General features: G+C 39.6%; 1 protein-coding gene across 2 annotated transcripts in view; it reads left to right on the forward strand.

Moving 5' to 3' along the window:
- zbbx (zinc finger, B-box domain containing) overlaps positions 1 to 10,771 on the forward strand; it is a 262,691-nt gene extending 251,920 nt beyond the window's left edge. Inside the window, exons 9-10 of one of the 2 annotated variants that reach the window (XM_034168122.1) lie at positions 1,540 to 1,649; positions 10,704 to 10,771. In XM_034168122.1, the coding sequence (XP_034024013.1) occupies positions 1,540 to 1,649; positions 10,704 to 10,714 (121 nt within the window). In that variant the 3' untranslated portion in view covers positions 10,715 to 10,771. The remainder of the gene's footprint in view (positions 1 to 1,539; positions 1,650 to 10,703) is intronic. The other variant, XM_034168123.1, reaches the window with a different exon arrangement.
- The last annotated feature ends 5,298 nt before the right edge of the window (positions 10,772 to 16,069 follow it).

A 16,069-nucleotide genomic window follows, 5' to 3' on the forward strand; every position in this document is an offset into this window, starting at 1 on the left:
CTTCTAGTAAGCAAATTTTAAATTTGCTGTTTCGAATTGTGCAATTTTAAGGACTATGGAATTCCACCTAATGGCAATGTTTTGTACTTCCTTTCCTTCAGCCAATAAGAAATACAGACATATATGTATGGTGAACCTGTCTGTATGGTGAACCTGTCTGGAGTCGGCAGTTCAATTTAGTTCATTTCAATTCATTTATGTAGCACCAAATCACTACATATGTTACCCCACATTGCTTCACAATGGTGAGGTCGAACCTTATCCTCCAGTTCTCAAAATCTGAGTGGCTATGTAGGAAGGAGACTAGTGAAGGAAGCGAACAAGTCACAGACAACTCTGAAGGAGTTATAACTGTATGCTTCTGTGGATGTGACTGGAGATGCTGGGTATACTGCACTCTCCTGTTGCATCACCAGCCACAGTACAGAGAAGAAAAGATCTCAAGTACTGTAATATTCCAACCAACATGCATGTTTGCCAGCTCCACCAAGAGTCTTCTTAGTCCTGACCGCCCATCTAACCTAAGCGACTGGAGGAGAAGAACTCTAGCATTCCTCTGTAGAGAGAGGAGAACCTTCCAGAACGACAAATATTTCTGCACCAATCCACCAATCAGGCCTGTATGGTGGTGTGGCCAGACAGAAATCACTCCTTAGTAAAAGGCACATGGCAGCCCACCTGGAGTTTGCCAAAAGGCACCTGAAGGATTCTCAGACCATGAGAAACAAAATTCTCTGGTCTAATGAGACCAAGATTGAACTCTTTGGCATGAATGACATTTGTCATGTTTGGAGGAAACCAGGCACCATCCCTACAGTGAAGCATAGTGGTGGCAGCAACATACTGTGGGATTTATTTTTTCAGCAGCAAGAACAGGGAGACTAGTTAGGATTAAGGGAAAGATGAATGCAGAAATCCTGGATGAAACCTGCTCCGGAGTGCTCTTGACCTCAGACTGGGGTGACAGTTCATCTTTCAGCAGAACAATGACCATAAGCACACAGCCAAGATATCAAAGGAGTAGCTTCAGGACCAGTCTGTGAATGCTCTTGAGTGGCCCAGCCAGAGCCCAGACCTAAATCCAATTGAACATCTCTGGAGAGATCTGAAAATGGCTGCGCACTGATGCTCCCCATCCAACCTGATGGTGCTTGAGAGGTGCTGCAAAGAGGAATGGACAAAACTGCCCAAAGATAGGTGCGCCAAGACTTGAGGCTGTAATTGCTGCCAAAGGTGCATCAACAAAGCCTTGAGCAAAGGGTGTGAATACTTATGTACATGATTTCTTTTTTTTTTCATAAATCTGCAATAAATAAATAAATAAATAAAATTAATGTCATCATTATGGGGTGTTGTGAGTAGAATTTAGAAAAAAAATGAATTTACTCCATTTTGGAATAAGGCTGTAACATAAAATGTGGAAAAAGTGACGCACTGTGAATTCACAATATAAACTTAAAACTCACTGTGCAGAGCATGCAGGCTGTGCATCAGCCCTCTGATGTCTTTCATTTGCTACTTATTTCTTTCTGTCTCCAGAACACCTATCAGATTGGATCAACTACTGTTGGCCTTCAATCCACAGTTTAAGTCACGACCTACTACTACTGATGCAAGCACTAAGGAAGAGATTACAAACACCCTGACATGTAATATACACACAGACTCATGCACACATCTATATATCTCTTGATTCATAAGGGTTTTTTTTTCTACAGCCCAGTTTTATGGAGGACCTTGGTGGTGCACATAACCAAGCTGGATGTAAAAACAAACTGCCGAGTACAGAATACTTTGACAGCTGACTGCCACTCATGGATACATGCATCTATACAAGCATGCAATAAGAGCAGTTAAAAAAATATCACCAGTTCAGTGGGCTCAGCCATATCAGTTCCTGCCAGTCCGTCCGTTGGTGATGTGATATGTAATCACTGGCTGTGATTGTGTGGGCAGAGGGCTGTTAGAGGTAGTTCATGCCTCACAGGTTGCCTGAGTACAGAATTTGTGTGGGGAGAGGTGGGGTGGGGGGTCGATATGTTGTCTGAAGCTCACAGCCAGCAGCTCATCAGTTAGGGGAGTGTCCTGAGTGTCTGGCCCTGAGCAGAGTCTGTCAAGAAACGCCATGACTGAGGTTCTATCTCCTGTTCCAACCTGTTGACCCAGGGCTGGCAACTGTCTCTCATGGCATCAATCAACATTCTCTCCAATCATGACCTTGTTAAAATTTGCAATTTCTTGCCTCTCTCGTCCCCATAGCTGTCAATCTCAAATAGCTGCTTGGTTTGAAATCTTGAAGCTTGTGGAGGCTCCCTGTGCTCCTTAAACTAATATTTAATACAGCCTGTGATAAGGCGACCTTACATAATTGAGACACTTTAATTTTTCTTAGCTGATGTGTGACTATAGTTCAGCTAGTCCACTCACTGGCCACTGGCCAAGTACATACTTTGCTAATGCCATATTGGATCCTCTGTTGTCTTCAGAACTGCTTTAAGTGCCATATTTCTTCATGTCATAGTTTCAACAGTGTGTTGAAAACATTCCACACAGATTTTGGGCCATTTTGACACAAAAGTGTCACATAGTTGCCACATCATTTCACCACCTGAGACTGCCTAAGTTGCTGATTTATGGCAGGATGAATCCACACTTCCATTTCTTTCAGAATTCTGACTCTACCATCGGAATGTTGCAGCAGAAATCAAGACTTTTTCCTGTCTTCCCTTGGCTAATTGTGGCGAGCTCATACATACTGTAACCTCATTTTCCTGTTCTTAGCTGACATGAGCAACACTTAGCATGGTGCCTATCTGCGTCAAGATTTGGCATGTGAATTCTGGGATGCCCTTCTGCATACCTTGGTTGAACCAGGCCTCTGTCCCTCACAGACAGTGCCCATCTTGTGAAGGCACACAAAGTAGCTTGTACAGCACTTTTATATAATGTGGGTGTTAACAATGGGTTTGGTTTCACATTTCACATTTCTAATGTTACTGGCTCTCACCAACAGGGGGAGCTCTCCCTGTGTCTGAAACTTGGACATATAATGGAAGTGAAACTTAACTTATATTTCTCAGAACTTCCATACAAATAACACAAATACTTGATAGCTAACATAAAATAAAGAATTAGCACAGATATTATCTAACAGATGGAATGAGTGGATATTAAGTTACTGCTGCCTGAAATTCTGAATCCCTCCTGTCTGCCACGAACAACCATGTGTTGGGAAGGTGTCGTAGCACGGACCCACAACAGGGGGCGCAAAGGAACGGACAATGAATAAGCCAATAAGTAACAATTTAATGTTGTGACAACACACAACTAAACACACAAGATATGAATAGACAATTAACACCAGGTGACGTGTGGGCAGGCTCAAAGATAGAAGACCCCCGACGAGAGATGAGCCGCGTCCCACACGGCTTCCACCACCAACTGCCTGAAGAACACCGGAGCCGCCAAGTCCCGAGTCCCCAGGTGGCCTCTGTCTTCGGCTGTCGACCCTGGTACTGCTGGCAGAAAACAAAGACAGGATGGATGAGTGTGAATTCGCACACTCAGTAATCCACAGTCTGCATTCAGTTAGGAGGGGAAACCTCCACCTCCAGAAACACTTTCACCCGTGCAGCTCCTGCTAGTCTCTTCCCTGGATGGAGTGAGAGTCGAGGACCGTCGCACTCCCACTATCCGGAAACCCAGCTTCAGATAGAGCCCGCAGGAACACGGCTGCACACAGAACACTGTTATAATAATGAATAATCACAGCAGAGAATATTACCTCTTCGGTAGTTGATTTCTCGGCGGGGAGGAGGAGTTGCAGTCCGGCTTATGTAGTGGTGTAAATGAGTGACAGCTGTCACTTCTTCTGGGTCTGGCGCCCTCTCGTGCTTGGAGCCCGCACTCCCTCTGGTGGTGATGGGCCAGCAGTACCTCCTCTTCAGCGGCCCACATAACACCATGTCACTTTTAGAATCACATAAATCACCTTTCTTCTCCTGATTGTGATCCATCCTGATGCTTGGTGTGACATTCAGCAGATCATCTCGACCATGTCTGCTTGCTTAAATGCAATACATTTCTGCTGTGCAAATGGCAGATACTTGCTTTCATGTGCTGTTGAACAGGTGTATCAAATGTGGCCCAGTGAGTGTCTCCCTGGTCAAGTCAGTGGGGTGATATGTGGCAGTATATGCTTGTTCCCCTTTTGAAGGAGATTTTCCTGAAATATGCCTCCATTTTCACAAATTCAAGGAAATTTTGGTGCCTAAAAACATCCTATGTTTTCCAAGCTGAGAACGTTAACACACTTTTAAATGACAAACAAGAGCCTAAATGTTTCTTTCAAAGAACTATGATTTAATTTTGTACTTATAATTCCAAGTGCACAAAATATCACAATATTAGGACTCAGAAAGCCAGACTGAGTAGCACCCAGACCGCACAGCTAAATTTTTTTACAGGCAGTTCTAGAAACATAATCCTTTATTTTGTCACTACAAAAAAAAAGAACAAAAAAAAAAAAAAAACACCCCTTTCTTTGAGAAAATCAGGACACAGTTGTATAGTATCCATGTTGGCAGCCACTGTCATGACCGGGAGTGTAGCACAGGTATCAAACCAAACGTTTGGTGGGTTTGATCCCATATTGTCAAAGTGTCCTGGAGGAAGTGGATCTCAAAAACCACTCAACCTTGGGGCACATTGCACCCACACATCAACCATGCACACGTAGGAGTGACACAAAAAGAAGGTGGTACAATGGAAAAGAAGAAATTAACTTTTTTTAATCTTTGAGAATATCTATAACATGCACTATTTTATAATGATAGCCGAGGCTAAAAACTGTGGTACGTTGCTTCTTTATGAGACTTAAAGCTTGATAAATTCCAAACTGGATCATTATTACGACCAGTTAGATCATACATTACAAGTCATTAAAATAGCGGGGGGTCTTTGTTGTAGGAGGTCTTCCCATTTCTGTCTCAGACCCAGATTTGATCACAATATCCAGTTCTTGGGTCCATGATATTGTTAAATCTGCACAACTTTCATTTTATTTCATAACTCTCAAAATATTCATCTTCAATATGGTTATTGTACTTTGGTTCTGAAGAATGTGTATCCTTACTTCTAAATAACAATTATTAATAACTTTCATGTTTTCTCACTTCTAATTAATACTTTATATTTCATTGGTTGAGTGACATCTATATATGGGAAGACAACAGTGTCTGAAAAATGGAGCTCTACAGCAGTTGATAAGCTATTCTGTCTGCCTGCTTCAAACTTTTCAAACACATGACAAGTCTTCTCTTCTGTCTTTGAATATGAAAGTGGGCAACATGTGTTCATGAATAATGAAAGCTGTTTTCTGTATCATGTGGGGAGCAGTCCCCAAGTTCCCAATTTCCTGAGTTGTCAGACCCATGTGGTGATGTGCTACAAGAGGTTTTAGAGAAAAGGAGAAAGGTGAAGATGGTACAAACAGCTACAGTACATTCTAGTTATTGGGCCATAATAGAAACTGAAAAATTGTAATGGAAAAAAAAGGTGTCTCCATAGAGCCACATTCGAGGTTTGGAACTGCAAGTGCCAAGTCAGCTTGTTTGTCAGTAACTGGGATTATACTTGTGACTTGCACTGCAACAACTTGAAAGTCATATTTTTGGTGTAATGACAAAAGAATAAATGTATCACTATTAACTGGTTGTTGGCAACATTTTATATTGGTTAATGTGTTCCTTTGTATATGTATATATTTATATATATATATATATATATATATATATATATATATATATATATATATATATATATATATATATATATACACACAAACAAAAAGTGATGATGTTCCATTATCCAGTGTATCATAGCCTTAAACAGCAAAAACCACTGGCACATGCCCCAAATGGCCTTCTGCCCATTGCACAAGTCTGTTTTGTGTGTCAGACTCTACAACCCCTGGCAAAAATTATGGAATCACCGGCCTCGGAGGATGTTCATTCAGTTGTTTAATTTTGTAGAAAAAAGCAAATCACAGACATGACACAAAACTAAAGTAATTTCAAATGGCAACTTTCTGGCTTTAAGAAACACTATAAAAAATCAGGGGAAAAAATTGTGGCAGTCAGTAACAGTTACCTTTTTAGACCAAACAGAGGGAAAAAAATATGGAATCACTCAATTCTGAAGAAAAAATTATGGAATCATAAAAAACAAAAGAACGCTCCAACACATCACTAGTATTTTGTTGCACCACCTCTGGCTTTTATAACAGCTTGTAGTCTCTGAGGGATGGACTTAATGAGTGACAAACAGTACTCTTCATCAATCTGGCTCCAACTTTCTCTGATTACTGATGCCAGATCAGCTTTGCAGGTTGGAGCCTTGTCATGGACCATTTTCTTCAACTTCCACCAAAGATTTTCAATTGGATTAAGATCCGGACTATTTGCAGGCCATGACATTGACCCTATGTGTCTTTTTGCAAGGAATGTTTTCACAGTTTTTGCTCTATGGCAAGATGCATTATCATCTTGAAAAATGATTTCATCATCCCCAAACATCCTTTCAATTGATGGGATAAGAAAAGTGTCCAAAATATCAACGTAAACTTGTGCATTTATTGATGATGTAATGACAGCCATCTCCCCAGTGCCTTTACCTGACATGCAGCCCCATATCATCAATGACTGTGGAAATTTCCATGTTCTATTCAGGCAGTCATCTTTATAAATCTCATTGGAAAGGCACCAAACAAAAGTTCCAGCATCATCACCTTGCCCAATGCAGATTCGAGATTGATCACTGAATATGACTTTCATCCAGTCATCCACTGTCCACGATTGCTTTTCCTTAGCCCATTGTAACCTTGTTTTTTTCTGTTTAGGTGTTAATGATGGCTTTCGTTTAACTTTTCTTTATGTAAATCCCATTTCCTTTAGGCGTTTTCTTACAGTTCGGTCACAGACGTTGACTCCAGTTTCCTCCCATTCGTTCCTCATTTGTTTTGTTGTGCATTTTCGATTTTTGAGACATATTGCTTTAAGTTTTCTGTCTTGACGCTTTGATGTCTTCCTTGGTCTACCAGTATGTTTGCCTTTAACAGCCTTCCCATGTTGTTTGTATTTGGTCCAGAGTTTAGACACAGCTGACTGTGAACAACCAACATATTTTGCAACATTGCATGATGATTTACCCTCTTTTAAGAGTTTGATAATCCTCTCCTTTGTTTCAATTGACATCTCTCGTGTTGGAGCCATGATTCATGTCAGTCCACTTGGTGCAACAGCTCTCCAAGGTGTGATCACTCCTTTTTAGATGCAGACTAACGAGCAGATCTGATTTGATTCAGGTGTTAGTTTTGGGAATGAAAATTTACAGGGTGATTCCATAATTTATTCCTCAGAATTATTTAATGCTTCGATCTTAAATATGATCAATCTATCTTTGTTAGTTGGCTATGTACCACAGGCTTTTAAGGTGGCAGTAATTAAACCATTACTTAAAAAGCCATCACTTGACCCAGCTATCTTAGCTAATTATAGGCCAATCTCCAACCTTCCTTTTCTCTCAAAAATTCTTGAAAGGGTAGTTGTAAAACAGCTAACTGATCATCTGCAGAGGAATGGTCTATTTGAAGAGTTTCAGTCAGGTTTTAGAATTCATCATAGTACAGAAACAGCATTAGTGAAGGTTACAAATGATCTTCTTATGGCCTCGGACAGTGGACTCATCTCTGTGCTTGTTCTGTTAGACCTCAGTGCTGCTTTTGATACTGTTGACCATAAAATTTTATTACAGAGATTAGGGCATGCCATAGGTATTAAAGGCACTGCGCTGCGGTGGTTTGAATCATATTTGTCTAATAGATTACAATTTGTTCATGTACATGGGGAATCTTCTTCACAGACTAGGGTTAATTATGGAGTTCCACAAGGTTCTGTGCTAGGACCAATTTTATTCACTTTATACATGCTTCCCTTAGGTAGTATTATTAGACGGTATTGCTTAAATTTTCATTGTTACGCAGATGATACCCAGCTTTATCTATCCATGAAGCCAGAGGACACACACCAATTAGCTAAACTGCAGGATTGTCTTACAGACATAAACACATGGATGACCTCTAATTTCCTGCTTTTAAACTCAGATAAAACTGAAGTTATTGTACTTGGCCCCACAAATCTTAGAAACATGGTGTCTAACCAGATCCTTACTCTGGATGGCATTGCCCTGGCCTCTAGTAATACTGTGAGAAATCTTGGAGTCATTTTTGATCAGGATATGTCATTCAAAGCGCATATTAAACAAATATGTAGGACTGCTTTTTTGCATTTACGCAATATCTCTAAAATCAGAAAGGTCTTGTCTCAGAGTGATGCTGAAAAACTAATTCATGCATTTATTTCCTCTAGGCTGGACTATTGTAATTCATTATTATCAGGTTTTCCTAAAAGTTCCCTAAAAAGCCTTCAGTTAATTCAAAATGCTGCAGCTAGAGTACTGATGGGGACTAGAAGGAGAGAGCATATCTCACCCATATTGGCCTCTCTTCATTGGCTTCCTGTTATTCTAGAATAGAATTTAAAATTCTTCTTCTTACTTATAAGGTTTTGAATAATCAGGTCCCATCTTATCTTAGGGACCTCGTAGTACCATATCACCCCAATAGAGCGCTTCGCTCTCAGACTGCAGGCTTACTTGTAGTTCCTAGGGTTTGTAAGAGTAGAATGGGAGGCAGAGCCTTCAGCTTTCAGGCTCCTCTCCTGTGGAACCAGCTCCCAATTCAGATCAGGGAGACAGACACCCTCTCTACTTTTAAGATTAGGCTTAAAACTTTCCTTTTTGCTAAAGCTTATAGTTAGGGCTGGATCGGGTGACCCTGAACCATCCCTTAGTTATGCTGCTATAGACGTAGACTGCTGGGGGGTTCCCATGATGCACTGTTTCTTTCTCTTTTTGCTCTGTATGCACCACTCTGCATTTAATCATTAGTGATCGATCTCTGCTCCCCTCCACAGCATGTCTTTTTCCTGGCTCTCTCCCTCAGCCCCAACCAGTCCCAGCAGAAGACTGCCCCTCCCTGAGCCTGGTTCTGCTGGAGGTTTCTTCCTGTTAAAAGGGAGTTTTTCCTTCCCACTGTAGCCAAGTGCTTGCTCACAGGGGGTCGTTTTGACCATTGGGGTTTTACATAATTATTGTATGGCCTTGCCTTACAATATAAAGCGCCTTGGGGCAACTGTTTGTTGTGATTTGGCGCTATATAAAAAACAAATTGAATTGAATTGAATTGAGTGAGTCCATATTTTTTTTTCCCTCTGCTTGGTTTAAAAAAGTAACCATTACTGACTGCCACAATTTTTTTTTCTTGATTTCTTATAGTGTTTCTTAAAGCCAGAAAGTTGCCATTTGAAATTACTTTAGTTTTGTGTCATGTCTGTGATCTGCTTTTTTCTACAAAATTAAACAACTGAATGAACATCCTCCGAGGCCGGTGATTCCATAATTATTGTAGAAAGTTCACAAAGCATGCACGTTTAATTGCTGAAGGAAACCTAGAGCATAGATAAATGGCAAATGGTGATTATCATGAAGAATGAATAGGTTGATTAAATTAAGCCAAAGAGGAGCACAGTAGCTTTGTAGTTAGAACTGTTGCCTCACATTGAGAAGGTCTCAGGTTCGCTTCCAACCTAGTACTTTCTGTGTGGAATTTGCATGTTCTTTCCTTGTGTGCATGCATTCCCTACAGGTGCTTCAGTATTCCCCCATTTCGATCAATTGCTTGTACTCATTGTACAGAATTCAAAGTAAATTAACTCAGCCAAGAACGGGGTAAAAGGATGGATTAGATATGTTAATGAAATTCATATTGTGGCCTTGCTATCAAGGCAGATAAATCAGCTAATTGACAAACTAACATTAGCAAGTTTTCTTTTTTTTCATCACTCACCGTGATCAGACTTGGTGGAAATTTCTATCATTTTGATATTCAGCGTGTGATTTATTTATTTATTTTTTTCATTTTTAAACCTGTATCCCAGTGAAATGACATGCTGATCCATCAGACTTTGATTTTAAGTAATTCCAAAAAACTTCAAGTGATTAATGTAAGTGTTGTTCTTCTTTAGGCTGCACCCCTGATCTGCACTGGGATTTGGCACAAGTTTTACCCCGGATGCCCTTCTTGATGCAACTCCAGTTGTCTGAGATCTGGTGGGATCAGGTGTACACAGAGCAAGCCCATGTAATCATTGATGCAAAAATAAATACATAAAAATTGATATTCATGAGACTTACAAGCTGTGGATGTGTAGCAGGAAGGGAAGAGGAAGAGAGAAGATGTGTAGATCAAACATGAAATAATATACCCAGAGAATGGTGCAGTACTGTTAATAATTTCTGGATAAGGTTATCATTTCGTCAAACCCTCAGCAGTCCGTGCCTGAGATTATTAATAAAACTGCATTGTGACTCCAAAATGAAACCTGCGAGGTAAGAATGAACAAGTCTTGAAGGAAGTATTTATTTTAAACAGGTGCTTTTTTTTATTTTAAAGACAGTGCAAAAGAAAAATTGGGGACCTGCATTTGAGGCTTCATAGAAACAGGAAATCCACCCAAACCCTCTGTCTGTCACATTCACAAGTATGAATGCACTGCTTTGTCTCCTCTCTTTTTTTCTTTTTTTAGCAGACAAATGAAGACATAAATGGAGGTCCTGAACAAGTGAGGGAAAACACCAGAGAAGAAGTTTTAATCAAAAAGAAATCCACCTTAGCCTCACAGAAGCCTTCCTAATACTCATACATTGTGTATTTGTAGCACACGTTGTTTAGCAGCACATACATTGTATGAGTTCAATGAACTGTGAACTTCTTTATAGGCAGAGTGTAACAAAGTTTGGCCAACAAAACAAGTTCCTAATAATTCTACTTTATATTGTTTTTATTCAGTGTATTTTATAATGATGCCTCACATTCACCCTTTTCACACACTGCTGTCAGCATTGTCATTGTGACACCCTGTCATTAAAATTGTGCAAGTTCAAGAATCTTTTCAATAATTCAACGAAAAAATATTTGTTCGCCCAGTACTTGCAACAAATTAGTGATGCACAGTGCTGTGAAACTGTAATTGTTCTCTTCTGTATTCTAGTTTTATTTGTCTTATTGTTTCAGTTGCTGAACACAATAACATTATTATTATCTTCCCCAATAAAGTTGGGCAGAGGTTATGTTTTTGCTCCTGTTTGTCTCTCTGTTTGTGAACAGACTGGAACCCATAATTTTTCATATAACCTTGTGACATTTTTACAGAGGACTCATATCAGGAAAAGAAAACCGAGTGATAAAATACAGGTGGGATGATAGACTGTGCTATAAATGAATGATTGATGCGTATCAATGAAAATAAAATGAAAATAAGGAGCTCTTACAACTGAAATATCCGCCACCGAAAGTCAGCATTTAAGCAGAATTTGACAATTTCATAAATGCCGCAATTGACACAATTTTACCTAATCAGAAAAAAAAAACCCCAGATTGCTTGCGGCACTGCTGTGACATAGCATTAGCACAGAAAGCTACAGATGGCAAACGTGCTGATGTAAAAGTCTTCTTTCCCTCACTCTCTCTCCCACCTCTTGCTCTCTCTCCCTCCCTCTCTCTGTCTCTCTCTCGCTCGCTGTTTTCCTGCTGAGCAAATACAAAGCCTTTCAAATGTAAAATAAACTAAATTCCTAAATGTATCAACAGCGGCGCTCACGGGAGTAACTGGATAAACACTGAAAGATTTTGGTGGTTTTCCCATTCAGCAGAGAGAAAGTGAATCTCTGTTCGGCTGGCCTCTTCAGCTGCGCTCTGAGCTGTGGCTTCAGAGCCTCGGGATGTTGAAGCAGTTGATTTTCAGTAACAATTCAGTTAATTTTTTGGAAAATCTGTGCTCTGCGACCAGGGTTGGGAGGGTTACTTTAAAAATGTATTCCGATACAGTTACTAGTTACCTGTTGAAAAATGTAATCAGTAACGTAATCCAAGTACCATAATATTAAAGTAATGTAATTTGATTACTTTCAGTTACTTCTGGATTACTGCAATATCAAATACGCTAATACAGACAAAAGAAACTAAACAGAAATAGTCTTGACTACATAATACAGTTTATTAAGCAAAAATAAAACTGTTTATTTTACATGGCATGCTCTGTTTTACTTCACATTATGAATTAAGAGCACCCATGCCAAAAATGCCAAACAAATGAAGGATAATAAAAACTCAGGCATGTGCGGATGAATTTGTAATTAAAAGTGGCTTGCAGAACAATATACAAAACAAAAAAAGTCAACTACTTGTTCAGTAAATTTGCACCATGTTTAATGTATCAGTCCATTTATTGAACTTTCAAAATAAGAACAAAAGCATAATGAAAACCATTAAGTAATTACTGTCAGTAAGGAGGCGTGATCGCCATTTTAATTCCGGGCAAGTTAGTGATTTGCGTGCATAGAAGTTCAAGAAACAGGTGGAATATGCTGGAAAGCTGCGCATGTTGGCAAAGCCACAAACGGAGGAACAAGGGAGATTTCCTTCCATAAGTAAGTGGTTTTGGTTCTTCTTGTCACTTTGCCTGTGATATTTGGATGATAAACAGCTGTATGTTTCCTGCTGTACCTGTGTCGCCCGATAACACGGACCATTAACTCTTCACTTATGTCTAGTTGATATTTTCCACTGCTAGACCAATGTCTAGTTAAAATACTTGTCGTTAGTGATTAAAATTGTTCAACGAGACTGGGGATTTTTTTTATTTGCACCTTAAAATAGTGAGATTATAATGTGTCTCTGCTTCTGCCTCACACAGTGGCACCACTTAAGTAGCAAATATAATTATTAAAATTCAAAATTGAATTAAACTGGACTGCACCTCATTCAATGGGTCACCAAAATAATTTCAATTTTAAGAATTAATAATTATTTGTATCAAATTGAATTAGAATGATAGTTAATTACCTATGGAGCACCACCCAAGTATTTTTTTTTGTTTGTTTAAGGATTGGGAGCCTTGATTTAAACATTAATGAATCAGTCTCATATTAATTAATCAGTCTCAAATCTGAAAGTCGACAATATGATTGGCCAAGTTTCCATCTGAACACAAAATGAACCATACTAGAAATATTTACATTTTATCTACAAATATACAAGAAAATTAACAGTTTACTGGCATTTTGAGTGTGGATAGTGATATTAAATAAGTTCATTTATGGACACCTTTTGTTTCATGAGACCTTGAAAGAAAACAGTGAAATAAAGCTTAAAGAATTAAGTAAATAAATCTGATTGGAATTTAGTAATGAATTTTGAAGCCAATTATTATTAAGAAAATTATTAAACAAATATATGAATATGTTTAAAGCCACTTTGCACCCATTAACAACAAAACCCTTTGCTGAAACCTTTAGCGGGGTGACTTAGCTGATACTTGAAGAGGTGAAACAGTCTGATCGGTCGTTGATGGGCCTGGTTCAGCCTGAGCTCGCTCAGGTCAGGGGTTAAACCAGCGGTTCTCCCCAGGTGATCCCAAGGCTGCAGTGTCGGCTGGTTTTGCCGACAGGATGGCTGATGTTTTGTGAGTAGATTTGTCAAAGCTGCTCGACCCAATACAGTTGTATGTAAATGTTTGGGCACCCCGATGATTTCCATGATTTTCCTTTATAAATCATTGGTTGTTGGGATTTGGCAATTTCAGTTAAATATATCATATAGTAGAGAAACACAGTGATATTTGAGAAGTGAAATGAAGTTTATAGGATTTACAGAAAGTGTGCAATAATGCTTTAAACAAAATTAAGCAGGTGCATAAATTTGGGCACTTCAACAGAAAAAAATACATCAGTATTTAGTACAGCCTCCTTTTGCAGAAATAACAGCCTCTAAATGCGTCCTATAACTTCCAATGAGAGTCTGGATTCTGTTTGAAGGTATTTTGTACCATTATTCTTTACAAAACATGTCAGGATTGTTGGTTTCCGAGCATGGACAGCCTGCTTAAAATTACACCACACATTGTACTTGTTCCTCTGCATGAATGCCTTAGTAGATTTTGAGCAGTGTTTAGGGTCGTTGTCTTGTTGAAAGATCCAACGCTGCCGCAACTTAAGCTTTGTCACTGATTCATGAACATTGTTCTAAAGAATCTGCTGATATTGACTGGAATCCTGCACTGGCCGCACAGCCACAAAGCATGATGGAACCACCTCCAAATTGTACTGTAGGTAGCAAGTGTTTTTCTTGGAATGCTGTGTTCTTTTTCAGCCATGCATACCGCCCCTTGTTATGTCCAAATAACTCAATTTTAGTTTCATCAGTCCACAGCACCTTATTCAAAAATGAAGCTGGCTTGACCATATGTGCTTTAGTATACCTTAAGTGACTCTGTTTGTGGCACGTATGCAGAAAAGGCTTTGTCAGCATTACAGCATCATAGAGCATCTCTTTGTGCAAAGCGTGCTGTATAGTTGAACGATGCACAGAGACACTATCTGCAACAAGATCATGTTGTAGGTCTTTGGAGCAGGTCTGTGGGTTGACTGTGACTGTTCTCACCATCCTTCACTTCAGCTTATCTGAGATTTTTCTTGGCCTGCCACTTCGGGCCTTAACTAGTAATGTGCCTGCCGTCTTCCATTTCCTCACTATGTTCTTCACAGTGGAAACTGACAGCTGAAATCTCTGAGATGGCTTTTTGTATCCTTTCCCTAAACCATGATGCTGAACAATCTTTGTTTTCAGGTCATTTCAGAGGTGTTTAGAGGCTCCCATGTTGCGACTCATTAGAAGAGATGCAAAGAGGGGAAACAATTGCAAATGGCCACCTTAAATACCCTTTCTCATGAATGGATTCACGTGTGTAAGGAGGTCAAGGGTCAGTGAGCTTACCAAACCAATTTTGTATTCCAATAATTAGTGCTAAATGTATTCAAATCAATAAAATGACAAGGGTGCCAAAATTTATGCACCTGCCTAATTTTGTTTAAATAATTATTGCACACTTTCTGTAAATACTAGAAACTTCATTTCACTTCTCAAATATCAGTGTGTTTGTCTGCTATACGATATATTTAACTTAAATTTCTCATCCAGACAACCAATGATTTATAAACAAAAATCATGAAAATTTTAAGAGGTGTCCAAACTTTTGCATACAACTGTAAGTATTCACAGCTTTTGCCATGAAGCTCAAAATTGAGCACAGGGGCATCCGTTTCCACATGCTTGAGATGTTTCTGCAGCTTAACTGTTCACCTGGGGTAAATCAATTAATTGGACATGATTTGAAAAGGCACTTATGTGTCTACATATAAAGTCCCACAGTTGACAGTGCATGTCAGAGCACAAACCAAGCACAAAGTTAAAGGACTTGTGTGTAGATCTCCAAGACATGATTGTCTCAAGGCACAAATCCGGGGAATGGTGCAGAAACATTTCTGCTGCTTTCAGATCCCACTGAGAACAGTGGCCTACATCATCTGTAAATGGAAGAAGTTTGGATCCACCAGGACTCTTCCTAGAGTTGGCTGCTCATCTGAACTGAGCGATTGGGGAGAAGGGCCTTAGTCAGGCAGGTGACCAAAACCCTGATTGTCACTCTGTCAGAACTCCAGGATTCCTCTGTGGAGAGATGAGAACCTTCCAGAAAGACACCATCTCTGGAGCAATCCACCAATCAGGCCTGTAGTATCTGGTCACAGACTCATCTTCACAAGAATCAAAAATACATGAATGTTCTCCTTTTCAAAGAACTTTCTCTCCAAACCTTCCTAAGGCCGAATGTCTTAAACTGAAGAACTGTGTTATCACTTGTGTTACCATTCCACAGGGGAGTTCCTGTGGAGCGCCCCCCCCATTCACTGTCTCACAAATTGACGTCTTCAACAAGCACTTCATACTTGCCACTTAAACAGTCAGATTCTGTGGAAACTTTCAAGTCCAGACTTAAGACGCACTTATTTTCCCTTTTGTATGGCTACCATACTGGCATAGTGTAGTTCTACGCTT

The sequence above is a fragment of the Thalassophryne amazonica genome, chromosome 4 (assembly GCF_902500255.1).
Source record: "Thalassophryne amazonica chromosome 4, fThaAma1.1, whole genome shotgun sequence".
NCBI classification, from domain to species: Eukaryota; Metazoa; Chordata; class Actinopteri; order Batrachoidiformes; family Batrachoididae; genus Thalassophryne; species Thalassophryne amazonica.